Genomic DNA, 13824 nt, shown 5'->3' on the forward strand with positions numbered 1-13824 from the left:
GTGTGGAGATCAATAGAGATCTGTGGATCTTTTGGGGCAGTATACAAATTGAGTGGGTCTCGTGTTTCTGTGATAATGGTGTTGACGTGAGCCATGATCAGCTTTTCAATGCGTTTCATGGCTACAGGCAGGTTACCTTTGTGTTCTTGTGCAATAGAGATCTGTGGATCTTTTTGGGTGGTATGCAAATCGGAGTGGGTCTAGGGTTTTTGGGATAATGGTGTTGACGTGAGCCATGACTAGCATTTCAAAGCACTTCATGGCTACAGGCAGGTTACCTTTGTGTTCTTGGGCGCAGGGACTATGGTGGTCTGCTTGAAACATGTTGGTATTACAGACTCAGTCAGGGACAGGTTGAAAATATTAGTGAAGACACCTGCCAGTTGGTCAGCGCATGCTTGAAGAACACATACTGGTAATCCGTCTGGCCCTGCAGCCTTGTGAATGTTGACCTGTTTAAAGTTCTTACTCACATCGGCTATGGAGAGCGTTATCACACAGTCATTCAGAACAGCTGATGCTCTCATGCATGCTTCAGTGTTGCTTGCCTCGAAGCGAGCATAGAAGTAATTTAGCTCGTCCGGTAGGCCCGTGTCACTGGGCAGCTCGCGGCTGTGCTTCCTTTTGTAGTCTTTAATAGTTTGCAAGCCCTGCCACATTCGACGAGCGTCGGAGCCAGTGTAGTACGATTCAATCTTAGTCCTGTATTAACGGTTTGCCTGTTTGATGGTTTGTCAGATGGCATAGCGGGATTTCTTATAAGCTTCAGTGCCTTAGACCGCTGCGCCACTTGGGAGCCCAAAGGGTTTTGGCCAGTACGGGTAGGTATGTCTTGTCTGTTTAATGAACAAAATAATGAACTATTGATTTAATTCATTTCGATGTAACATAATGAAACTCAAACTATGCTATTCTATTATTTTGAAAATACATTTTATTTTTATTAGTGTTATAAATTCATAGTGGATTTTAATTCTGATGGTGTATATTCACTGAATTCATTCAAATGGACTCCCACCCACATCTGCACACGACTAATACCACTCTTAACCGGCATGCCGGCATGCGCATGGGAGGTGTAAAAAGTGTATGCAGGCAAGAATGTGGTAAAAAGAAAAATACAGGCAAAATACCGTAAATCCTAAGTGAAATCACTATCTCTCTCTCTTGCACTTTCTCACTGTCTCTCTCTCTCTCTCTGTGTTTGTGTGCATGTAGTATTCATGCAAGAAAGGATGGGTGAGTCGTAATACACTCTTGCCCCTCACTCCATCTCTCCTCCCTGGTGCTCAGGCGTACCTACATAAACCCCAGTCAGCCACTCATTCAGTGTTTAGAGGACGTATTGGAAAACCATTACCTCAAATTATGCTTTATGGGTGCTTTCTCTCCACGCATGCTCCCATTTAATTGCTGCCGCGCCTTCTGCTAGCTCACACACTCAGCCAGTGCATGTGTGTGTTTGTTTTTGTTTGTGTGAGAGAGAAATACATTATTTTGTGTTTTGCACACAGCACTCAGGCATTTAGGAATTATTCTATTGCTACTGAGTAAGTGTGATAAGAGTTTGAGTATATGTGCATTTGTGTGTGTGTGTGTGTGTGTGTGTGTGTGTGTGTGTGTGTGTGTGTGTGTGTGTGTGTGTGTGTGTGTGTGTCTGTGTGTGTGTATGAGTGTGTGTTTGAGTGTGCCAATCTACTCTGTGTGCAGTGATGAGCCACTTTCACAGTAATTGCATTGTGGGACCACAAAAAGTTATCTTCAGATTTTTATGATGGAGTCAATGGGCCAGGCGCCACACTTTTATTATACCCCTCTCCAAACCATGGCAATGTTATGCATTTCTGAACAGGAACCCGAATAAGACCCCATATAGTGCAATACAAATAAAAGGAGATTGAACTGAATAGGATATGGATGGCATTTTATGTGAACTCCACCTGAAGATATAGTGAAACACATTGAGGCCTGTCCAGTAACTGGTATCAGCAAACAACTAAAGCTTTCATATAGTGTTAAAAACCCTGTTACTGATTGGAATTGAATTGGGTCCTTACTCCATCTTCCATTGTGTTTGTCTGGTGGGTTTTTATTTTCAGGAAGAATGGAGAGATGGGAATCATAATGATTCCCCTGTGATATGGTGAAACACACATGTATACACACTGGCGCACAAACAAACAAATAATAATGCACCTTTAAAAGGTATCAGAAATGCATCACAACACAATGATGTTGACATAAAGACCCGTGCCAACTAATATCAACACTTATATTTAGTTTTGGAGAAAACCTTTACCTTCTGTAAGTTTAAGAAATATTGACTTGTGCCTTATAATAATTCATAGAAGTAATAAGTCATGGTAGTCACCTACCAATGAGTGATTTTATTGATATACATTTTGTTTATTCATTATTAAGTGATTAAAACTCGTAGTTTCGTTACCAAATTGGTAATGGTATTAACAAAAAATCAAATAGAATTACTAAAATTGAATTGGCTAAAATGGGAAATCATAATAGTCACAAACCACAACTGGGTCACCTGCTACGGTCCTCGCATCCACTGGTATATTGTTATGTTCAGCTCATATCAATTTATTTGTCTTTGTGTTGTCTGCTGGTCAAACAAAGAGTGTTGACAGTCTTAGTCTGGAAAACACTCCCCCCCCACTCTCTCTCTCTCTCTCTCTCTCTCTCTCCTCTCTCTCTCTCTCTCTCTCTCTCTCACTCTCCAGTTATTGTCACCTCTCCCAGCTCTTACTGACACCTACCATGAGCCCCCTGTCTTTCCATTTACTGTAACCAGCATCATCACCCACTGAGCATCAAACGACATCAGACATCCATGGACTTTGAAAAGTAGTTGAAATTTGGTCAGTCCACCCTGGCCATGATGTTAACGTCCACAGACGGACCGGACTGGACCAAATCTGAACCTATCATAGACATACACTACCGTTCAAAAGTTTGGGGTCACTTAGAAATGTCCTTGTTTTTGAAAGAAAAGCACATTTTTTTCCCATTAAAATCAAAACAAATCAAAGTTTATTTGTCACGTGCGCCGAATACAACAGGTGTAGACCTTAAAGTGAAATGCTTACTTACAGGGTCTAGCCAATAGTGCAAAAAAGGTATTAGGTGAACAATAGGTTGGTAAAGAAATAAAACAACAGTAAAAAGAATATGGCCCGTGTCATTAAACGTCAGGAAAAAAGCGTAAATAAATTGTTTCCAGGAGCACAGTTACAGTCACCAACGCTCTGGTTAACACGAAAACTGCCTAACCAGCTCTGCTAGGGCGCTCCAAATCAACCCTACTCCTCGGCCCTGAACGTCCAGTGTGTGCTCCGAGTGTGAAACACTCTGAATTTACAAACTGACAATCTGACAACGCTCTGAATTTATGAGCGTCACGTTGTACAGCGCCATATTTTCTGTTCCATCCTAACGGAAACCCAGAGGGTTTTTCATTTTTCATGGAATAGAAACACAATAATATTAATCAAATTAATAAAGCAAGTACCAGTCAAAAGTTTGGACACACCTACTCATTCCAAGATTTTTCTTTATTTTTTACTATTTTCTACATTGTATATTTTCTACAGAATAATAGTGAAGATATCACAACTATGAAATAACACCGGTCTCCCGCGTGCCCCACATTCTGTAGTACAGACATGGTCTGCTTTCCCTTATGTAAGGAATTAGGCACTTTCCCATGTTTACTACAGTATGTATTGTAGGCTAATAAACAAAAAACACTTTTCGTTAATAAAATAATAATAAAAAATACTCTTTCAAATTGCAGATGATGATTTGGTTATGGATCCATAACGAATTTCTATGGGAATAAATATCACTGATTTACAGAAATATTGGAACAAAGTTGTCTCATGAAGGCAAACAATTTAGAATCCTCCAATCCTGTACGCTACTCCCGACCGTCACGTTGTACAGCTCCATATTTTCCATTCCATCCTAACGGAAACCCTGAGGGTATCGTTTTTCACTTTTCTCGGAATAGAAACACCATAATATTCATCAAATCAATTAAGCCAAATTTCTTAAAGTCAATCCCATATACTATGTTATTACAAAAAAGGTTTTAAATTGTCTAGTTATGCCAATACGGAATACTATCAAATGCTTCTCAAAGATGCCCTCTGGTGGTCAAACTAGCAATAACTTGCAGTAACAGAAGAAATGGCTGACAATTTAATGACGTGCCACAGAATTCTGCAGCAGCACGCAAGGTGTGCCGCAGTATGACGCAACTTTTAACCTCTATGGGCTAGGTGGGACGCTAGCGTGCCACCCGTGGTGCACTCCATCAACAGCAGGTGCATTTCAAGAGCGGCAAATTTGAATCCAAATAAATGTCAAAATTCAAATTTTTCAAACATACAACTATTTTACACCCTTTGAAAGATAAACATCTCCTTAATCTAACCACGTTTTACGGTTTCAAAAAGGTTTTACGGCGAAAGCATAAATTTAGAGTATGTTAGGACAGTACATTTACAAGAGTTGTGTGTAATGTTTTGTCAATTCAAAGACAGGGTCACCAAAACCATAAAACCAGCTAAAATGATGCACTAACCTTTTACAATCTCCATCAGATGACACTCCTAGGACATTATGTTAGACAATGCATGCATTTTTAGTTCTATCAAGTTCATATTTATATCCAAAAACAGCGTTTTACTATGGCATTGATGTTGAGGAAATCGTTTCCCTCCAATAACCGGCAGTCAAGTCAGCGTCACAAATTAAATAATTAAAATTAGAAAACATTGGTAAAATATTATATTGTCATTTAAAGAATTATAGATTTACATCTCTTGAACGCAATCAACTTGCCAGATTTAAAAATAACCTTACTGGGAAATCACACTTTGCAATAATCTGAGCACTGCGCCCAGAAAAATACGCGTTGCGATACAGACTAGACGTCATGTTGGGGAGATCTAAAATCGAAAATACTATGTAAATAATCCATTACCTTTGATTCTCTTCATCAGATGTCACTTCCAGGTATCACAGGTCCATAACGAATGTAGTTTTGTTCAAAAAAGCTCATCATTTATGTCCAAAAATCTCTGTCTTGTTAGCACATGATCTAAGCCAGCCGGACTTCTCGTCATGAACGAGGGGAAAAAATATATTTCCGTTCGTTCAAACATGTCAAACGTTGTATAGCATAAATCATTAGGGCCTTTTTTAACCAGAACATGAATAATATTCAAGGTGGACGAATGCATACTCTTTTATAACGTATTGGAACGAGGGTACCCAACATGAACTCGCGCGCCAGGTGTCTAATGGGCCATCATCTTTCCATGGCTCTTGTTCGGTCAGATCTCCCTCCAGAAGACTCAAAACACTTTGTAAAGGCTGGTGACATCTAGTGGAAGCAATAGGAAGTGCCAAAATATTCCTCAGCCCCTGTGTTTTTCAATGGGATAGGTTTAAAGGTAATACAACACATCAGGTATCCACTTCCTGTCAGAAAATGTCTCAGGGTTTTGCCTGCCAAATGAGTTCTGTTATACTCACAGACACCATTCAAACAGTTGTAGAAAATTTAGGGTGTTTTCTATCCATATGTAATAAGTATATGCATATTCTAGTTACTGGGTAGGAGTGGTAACCAGATTATATCGGGTATGTTTTTTTATCCAGCCGTGTCAATACTGCCCCCTAGCCCTAACAGGTTAAAGGAGCAATCACTGTATGTAGACTACGTGTGCCCTTTTTAGATAGATGTAGTTCTGTCCTTGAGCTGTTCTTGTCTATTAATTTTCTGTATTATGTCATTATGTCATGTTTCATTTGTGAACCCCAGGAAGAGTAGCTGCTGTTTTCGCAACAGCTAATGGGGATCCTAATAAAATACCAAGTACAGTACATTACAATACCGTACAGTGAGTAGAGCACTGTAGAGTACAGTACAATACGGTACAGTATATTGTACAGTACTCTATTGTACTGAATTATACGCTACTTTACTATACTTTACTCTACTGCACTTTATTGAACTTTGCTGTGCTGCGCTGTGATGTCCAAACTTGTGAAACATGAGGAGAATGACATTCATGTCCATATCTCAAAGTGCCAGGTCATAGATGACACACGATTCTTTCTGCAGACATCTTTGAATCTTAATTCGGACGTGATATTTTGTTTTTGGAAAACATTGTCGCATAAAAACTGAGGGAGATTTTACTATAATTCAGTCACCAAAGTTTGCATCTGCACAGTTCTTCCATTAGATACGTTTTTCGTAAAAGTTTTAGTGGAAATTGTTAAAAGTAGTTATTGTGCATAGAGTATGGTTAGTTAAACCTTCAAGTAAATAGTTTTATTTGGCATACATTTTAAAGAAAAAAAACAGCGTCGAAGCATAATTCCGTTACCGTGGACTTGCCCTGGGTTTAAATCCGGGTCTCCCTTGGCCAACCCAACAGTCATCATCACACCAAAAAGCTCCCGTAATTCATCTGCAGCGTGACAGAGGCCCAGCCTTCTCTGTTCCTCACAAGATAAACCTCTCCTTCTGTCCCTCTTTTTGTCCCTATTTCTTTATTTCTCTCTTTCCCTCCTTTTTTCTCTTTCTCTTCCTCAGCTGGCTGCTGTTTCTCTCTCTCACTCATTGTGTAAAATATTTGACATTATATTTGCCACTTGTGATGACAGTGATGATGAGGATGAGGATGACACCAATGATAATGACAATACTGATGATGAATGTTAGACTGACAATGGTGATGCTGGTGGTGGTGGTGATGATAATAATGACAATGCTAACGATAGAGAGGATGATGTAATGATGGGGATGATTATGATGATGAGGATGATAATCATGATGATACTACTAATTACAATGACGTTGCTGCCAAAGATGATGGAAATGATGATGATGATGATGATGAAGGCTCTCCCTCTGACCCTGCTGTCTCTGTGTTGCCTCCAGATGGGGAGAGGCAGTTGGAGGGGACAGATGCCAGCCGCAAGAGGGACACTCGCTCCTCAGCCGGCCACCGCAAGACAGAGGACACCAGTGACAGTCACGAGGACGATGCTCGGGTGAGTCCATAACTCTCCCTCTCCTCTCACTCTCCCTTTTTTTCTATATCATATATTATTTACCTCATTTACTGTATGTAGTCTGTTGAGGTGACATAGGGTCATAATATTTGGGTACGGTTAGCTGTTTTTGGTGCTTTGTAAGGAAAGGGACTGAGTACGGGTTTTGGCCAATGCGTAGCTGTTTCCGTCCACTTCCGTCATTTCAGATTTTAACTCCTTAGCCTCAACTTGCTAGCTAGCTATAGCACCCAATATTTGCTGTTGGTTTTCGAGATGACTAGAAATACAGTGGACAACATGCCTTCCTCTCATTCTCCCTCTCTCTTTCTCTTGTTTGTTCTTATTCCTCTTACTCTCAGTCTTAGAATAGTAGTCAAATGCCCTGTGGGCAGTCTGGTAGTTATGAATAAGATACTATAAGTCCTATTGCTGAGCTCTAGGCTGACTATTACATCATATCCTCGTCATCATAGATCACCATGTACATAGGGATGGCATTATTCATCGAAACCTGTTGCCTGACACACAGCGAATACCCCCAAGCTATAAGATTACTAAATAGTTAACCAAATAGCTACCAGGACTATCTGCATTGACCCTCTTTGCACTTACTCTTTTGACTCATTACATACACTGCTGAACCTGTTTATTATCTATCCTATTGCCTACTCACATTACCCCTACTTATATTTATATACACTACCATTCAAAAGTTTGGGGTCACTTAGAAATGTCCTTGTTTTTGAAAGAAAAACACATTTTTTGTCCATTTAAAATAACATCAAATTCATCAGAAATAAAGTGTAGACATTGTTAATGTTGTAAATGACTATTCTAGATGGAAACAGACAATTTTTATGGAATATCTGCATAGGCGTACAGAGGCCCATTATCAGCAACCATCACTCCTGTGTTCCAATGGCACGTTGTGTTAGCTAATCCAAGTTTATCATTTTAAAAGGCTAATTGATCATTAGAAAACCCTTTTGAAATTATGTTAGCACAGCTGAAAACTGTTGTCCTCATTAAAGAAGCAATACAACTGGCCTTCTTTAGACTAGTTGATTATCTGGAGCATCAGCATTTGTTGGTTTGATTACAGGCTCAAAATGGCCAGAAACAAAGACCTTTCTTCTGAAACTCGTCAATCTATTCTTGTTCTGAGAAATTAAGGCTGTTCCATGCGTGAAATTTCCAAGAAACTGAAGATCTCATACAACGCTGTCTACTACTCCCTTCACAGAACAGCGCAAACTGTCTCTAACCAGAATAGAAAGAGGAGTGGGAGGCCCCGGTACACAACTCAGTAAGAGGACAAGTACATTAGAGTGTCTAGTTTGAGAAACAGACCCCTTACAAGTCCTCAACAAATTGACAACTAGAATGCCAAAGGTCTGCAAGGCTGTAATTGCTGCAAATGGAGGATTCTTTGACAAAAGCAAAGTTTGAAGGACACAATTATTATTTCAATTAAAAATCATTATTTATAACCTTGTCAACATCTTGACTATATTTCCTATTCATTTTGCAACTCATTTAATGTATGTTTTCATGGAAAACAAGGACATTTCTAAGTGACCCCAAACTTTTGTACGGGAGTGTATCTACCTCAATTACCTTGTACCTCTGCACATCGACTCGGTACTGGTACCCTGTGTAAGTTATTGTTACTCATTTGTGTATTTATTCCTCTTGTTATTATTTTTTCTACATTTCACTGTTAGTTTACACCTGTTTTATACAAAGCATGTGACAAATACAATTTGATTTGATTTGACACACCCCATCTCTCCTCTCTGTCTCTAACACTCCATCTCGCTCTCCCTATCTCTTTCTTAAAACTATAAAAAATTTGAGCCCCTCAAAAAGTACAGTGTTGACATGTTTAGGGAGCGACTTGGTAAAGTTGACTGATCACCTATGCTGACTAGTGTTAGCATTGATGGACCCAGGGAGGCTTTCAAGAGTAGGTCCTTCCGGGTTGTTAACACTGTGGGTCCCATTAGACAAGTTAGAGTAAAGCAGAGATCCAACCCTTGGTTTAATCATGAAATCACTGAAGCCATTGAATCAAGGAACAAGGCCTTTAAGAAATATAGTATGAACCAAGATCCTTCAGACTCAAAAATGAGGCTCAGAAGAAGATTGTGGAAGCCAAGAGGTGGTACTATACTGACACAATTGCAGAGAACAAAAACGACCCCAAAAAGCTGTGGAAATCATTCAAGGAATTAGGGTGTATTAAGTCTGCCAAAAACAAATCCAGTTCTATTGGCCTATACATTATGGGCACGGTGTCACTGGTTTCCAACAAAACAATGGTGGCTAACAAATTCAACTCATATTTTACCTCAGTTGCCAGTAAGTTGGTTAGCAACTTACCCACCACCACTGGATTGTTTGGGAATGAACAAGTCAAGTGCTACTATGCCAAGCTCGGTGTCCTACCAAACTCTTTCTCCTTTGAAAGTGTTTCAGTAGCCAAGGTAGCTAAAATGCTAGCTGAACTTAACTGCTCCAAAGCCATTGGCATGCGGGTCTATGCGGGAGTTGAAGCGACGAGACAAGACTGTAACTACTACCAATTGGATACCACGAAATTGGGGAGAAAAAAAGGGGTAAAAAAATAAAATAACCTCTCTCTCGATCAAGGTACATTTCCATAGGATATGAAAATGGCCAGTCAATACTTTGCACCAGAAGGGGAGTAAGACCGTCCCTGGGAAATACAGGCCAGTCTCTATCCTCAGTGTCATGGCCAAGATCTTGGAGATACAGTATATACATATGAGATAAGTAATGTAAGATATGTAAACATTAATAAAGTGGCATTATTCATGTGACTAGTGATCCATTTATTAAAGTGGCCAATGATTTCAATTCTGTATGTAGGCAGCAGCCTCACTGTGTTAGTGATGGCTGTTTAACAGTCTGATGGCCTTGAGATAGAAGCTATTTTTCAGTCTCAGGTCCCAGCTTTGATGCACCTGTACTGACCTCGCCTTCTGGATGGTAGCGGGGTGAACAGGCAGTGGCTCGGGTGGTTGTTGTCCTTAATGATCTTTTTGGCCTTCCTGTGACATCGGGTGTTGAAGGTTTCCTGGAGGGCAGATAGTTTGCCCTCAGTGATGTGCAGACCGCACCACCCTCTGGAGAGCCCTCCGCTTATGGGTGGTGCAGTTGCCGTGCCAGGCGGTGATTCAGCCCGACAGGATGCTCTCAATTGTGCATCTGTAAAAGTTTGTGAGGGTTTTAGGTGACAGGCCAAATTTCTTCAGCCTCCTGAGGTTGAAGAGGCATTGTTGTGCCTTCTTCACCACACTGTCTGTGTGGGTGATCCATTTCAGTTTGTCCACCTTCTCCACTACTGTCCCGTCGATGTGGATAAGGGGTTGCTCCCTCTGCTGTTTCCTGAAGTCCACGATCATCTCCTTTGTTTTGTTGAGATTGAGTGAGGTTGTTTTCCTGACACCACACTCCGAGTGCCCTCACCTCCTCCCTATAGGCTGTCTCGTCATTGTTGGTAATCAAGCCTACTACTGTTGTGTCGTCTGCAAACTTGATGATTGAGTTGGAGGCATGCATGGGCCACGCAGTCATGGGTGAACAGGGAGCACAGGAAGGCTGAACACGCACCCTTGTGGGGCCCCTGTGTTGAGGATCAGTGAAGTGGAGATGTTGTTTTCTACCTTCACCACTTGGGGGTGCCCCAATCCAGGACCCATTTACACAGGGCAGGGTACTATGGTGTTGAATTCTGTAGTCAATGAGTCAATAAGTATTCAACCCCTTTGTTATGGCAAGCCTAAATCAGTAAAAATGTGCTTAAAAGTCACATAATAAGTTGCATGGGCTCACTCTGTGTGCAATAATAGTGTTTAACATTATTTTGCCTACCTTATCTCTGTACCCCACACATACAATTATCTGTAAGGTCCCTCAGTCGAGCATTTCAAAAACAGATTCTACTGCAAAGAAATTAACTTAATGTCCTGAATACAAAGTGTTATGTTTGTGGCAAATACAATACAACACATTACTGAGTACCACTAACCATATTTTCAAGCATAGTGGTGGCTGCATTACAGTATGTTGTGGGTATGCTTGTAATAGTTAAGGACTGGGAGTTTTTCAGGATAAAAAATGAAAGTAATGGAGCTCAGCACAGGCAAAATCCTAGAGGAAAACCTGGTTCAGTCTGCTTTGAACCAAACACCTTTCAGCAGGCCAAATCTACAGTGGAGATGCTTACCAAAAAGACACTGACCGTTCCTGAGTGCCCGGAGGTACAGTTTTGACTTAAATCAGCTTGAAAATCTATGGCGAGACTTGAAAATGTTTGTCTAACAATGATCAACAACAATTTGATATAGCTTGAAGAATTTAGAAAATAATAACTGGCAAATATTGCACAATCCAGGTGTGCAAAGCTCTTAGACGTTTACCCAGAAAGACTCAAAGCTGAAATTGCTGCCAAAGGTGATTCCACAAAGTATTAACTCAGGGGTGTGAATGCTTATGTAAATTAGATATATCTGTATTTCATTTTCCATAAATAAAAAATGGCAAACATGTTTTCACTTTGTCCTTGTTGGGTTTGTGTGTAGATGGGTGAGAAAAAAAAAATATATATAATCCATTTTGAATTCAGACTGTAACACTTCAAAATGTGGAATAACTCAAGAGTTATGAATACTTTCTGAAGGCACTGTAGATTCTACAGACTGCTGAGTACGCCAGACTCCACTTTTACATCAGCACAAAGTATAGTTTTTTCACAGCTTTAGACTCATAGCTATAATCGCTGACAAAGCTGATTCTAACATGTATTGACTCAGGGGTGTAAATGCTTATCTAAATGAGATATGTCAATATTTCATTTTCAATAAACTAGCAAAAAATATATACTGAACAAAAATATAAATGCAACATTCAACAATTTCAAAGATTTTACTGAGTTACAGTTCATATAAGGAGATCCGTCATTTGAAATAAATTCATTAGGCCCTAATCTATCGATTTCACATGACTGGGAATACAGATACAGTGCATTCAGAAAGTATTCAGACCCCTTCACTTTTTCCACATTTTGTTATGTTACAGTCTTCTTCTAAAATTGATGAAATAGTTTTTTCCCTCATCAATCTACACACAATATCCCATAACGACAAAGCAAGAACAGGTATTTAGAATTTTTGGAAAATGTATTTTAAAACAACTATAATATCACATATACCTAAGAGAATGCCAAGAGTGTGCAAAGCTGTCATCAAGGTGAAGGGTGGCTTCTTTGAAGAATCTAAAATCAAAAATATATTTTTATATAACACTTTTTTGGTTACTGATTCCAAATGTGTTATTTCATAGTGTTGATGTCTTCAATGTTATTCTACAATGTAGAAAATAGTAAAACTAAAGATAAACCCTTGAATGAGTAGGTGTCCAAACTTTTGACTGGTACTGTATATATTTGAAACATTTTATTTATCCTTACTGCTATCAGCCCATAGAAATGCATTGAGTAACAGATTCACTGCATGGAACAACAAGTAGTCCCCCCCAAAAAAATGCTGACTGCAGGAATGTCCAACAGAGCTGTTGCCAGGTAATTGAGTGTTCATTTCTCGACAGTAAGCCACATCCAACTTCGTTTTATAGAATTTGGCAGGTCATCTAACCGGCCTCACAATCGCAGACCACTTGTAACCACCCCAGGACCTCCACATCCGGCCTCTTCACCTGTGGGATTGTCTGAGGAGGGGGAGGGTGCTGAGGAATATTTCTGTCTGTAATAAAGCCCTTTTGTGGGGGGAAACTATTTATGATTGGCTGGGCCTGGCTCCCCAGTGCGTGGGCCTATGCCCTGCATGGCCCACCCATGGCTGTGCCCCTGCCCAGTCATGTGAAATCCATAGATTAGGGGCACATTTCAATTGACTGATTTCCTTCTATGAACTGTAACTCTGTCAAATCTTTGAAATTGTTGCATGTTGCGTTTATTTTTTTGTTCAGTATATTATGCATAATTATTGAAGAACTCCTTTAATGACAGGATCATTTAGGTTTTAATTATCAATGTAAAGGTGACTCTTTCAGTTAGAACCATTCAATTTTGCAATCACATACATTTTGGGGGATTTGTGTGCCCGTTTAAACTGTTTTCACCACAAAACATGAGGAGACACAAAATGTTACGTAGTTACATTGCATTTCTGAGATCTCTATACAAAACAACATCTGACAGTTTGATCCAGGATTCTTACAGGGTTCTTACAAGTGTAATGTCTAATTCAACTGCCTAATGCTTAATATATAATATAACAACAACTTACCCTGCCATAAATGCAAGGACAAAAAAGTAATGTTTTATGTCACACGATTTTGGACAAATCTGTCAACCTTGAAAAAGGTTTAAATATAAATGAACTTGTGAATTTTATTGAATATACAATAGCTGTGTTACCCCTTATACAAATAAACAAATATATCTTGATTAGATAAGTATTCAACCCCATGAGTCAATACATGTCAGAATCACCTTTGGCAGCAATTACAGCTGTGAGTCTTTCTGGGTAAGTCTCTAAGAGCTTTTCACACCAGGATTGTGCAATATTTGCCCATTATTCTTTGAAAAATGTGTCAAGCTCGGTCAAGTTGGTTGTTGATCATCGCTAGACAGCCATTTTCAACTCCAGTGTATATTTGTCCTGTTTTAGGTTATTGTCCTGCTGA

The 13824-nt window shown here is 39.7% G+C and overlaps 1 protein-coding gene across 1 annotated transcript in view; it reads left to right on the top strand.

The window, feature by feature from the left end:
- Nucleotides 1-13824, top strand: part of b4galnt4a (beta-1,4-N-acetyl-galactosaminyltransferase 4a) — a 497048-nt gene that overhangs the window by 138890 nt on the left and 344334 nt on the right. Inside the window, exon 2 of the mRNA XM_014123877.3 lies at nt 6977-7089. Coding sequence (XP_013979352.3) covers nt 6977-7089 — 113 coding nt within the window. The remainder of the gene's footprint in view (nt 1-6976; nt 7090-13824) is intronic.

Source organism: Salmo salar, chromosome 10 (genome assembly GCF_965601325.2).
Source record: "Salmo salar chromosome 10, fSalSal1, whole genome shotgun sequence".
Classification (NCBI taxonomy): Eukaryota; Metazoa; Chordata; class Actinopteri; order Salmoniformes; family Salmonidae; genus Salmo; species Salmo salar.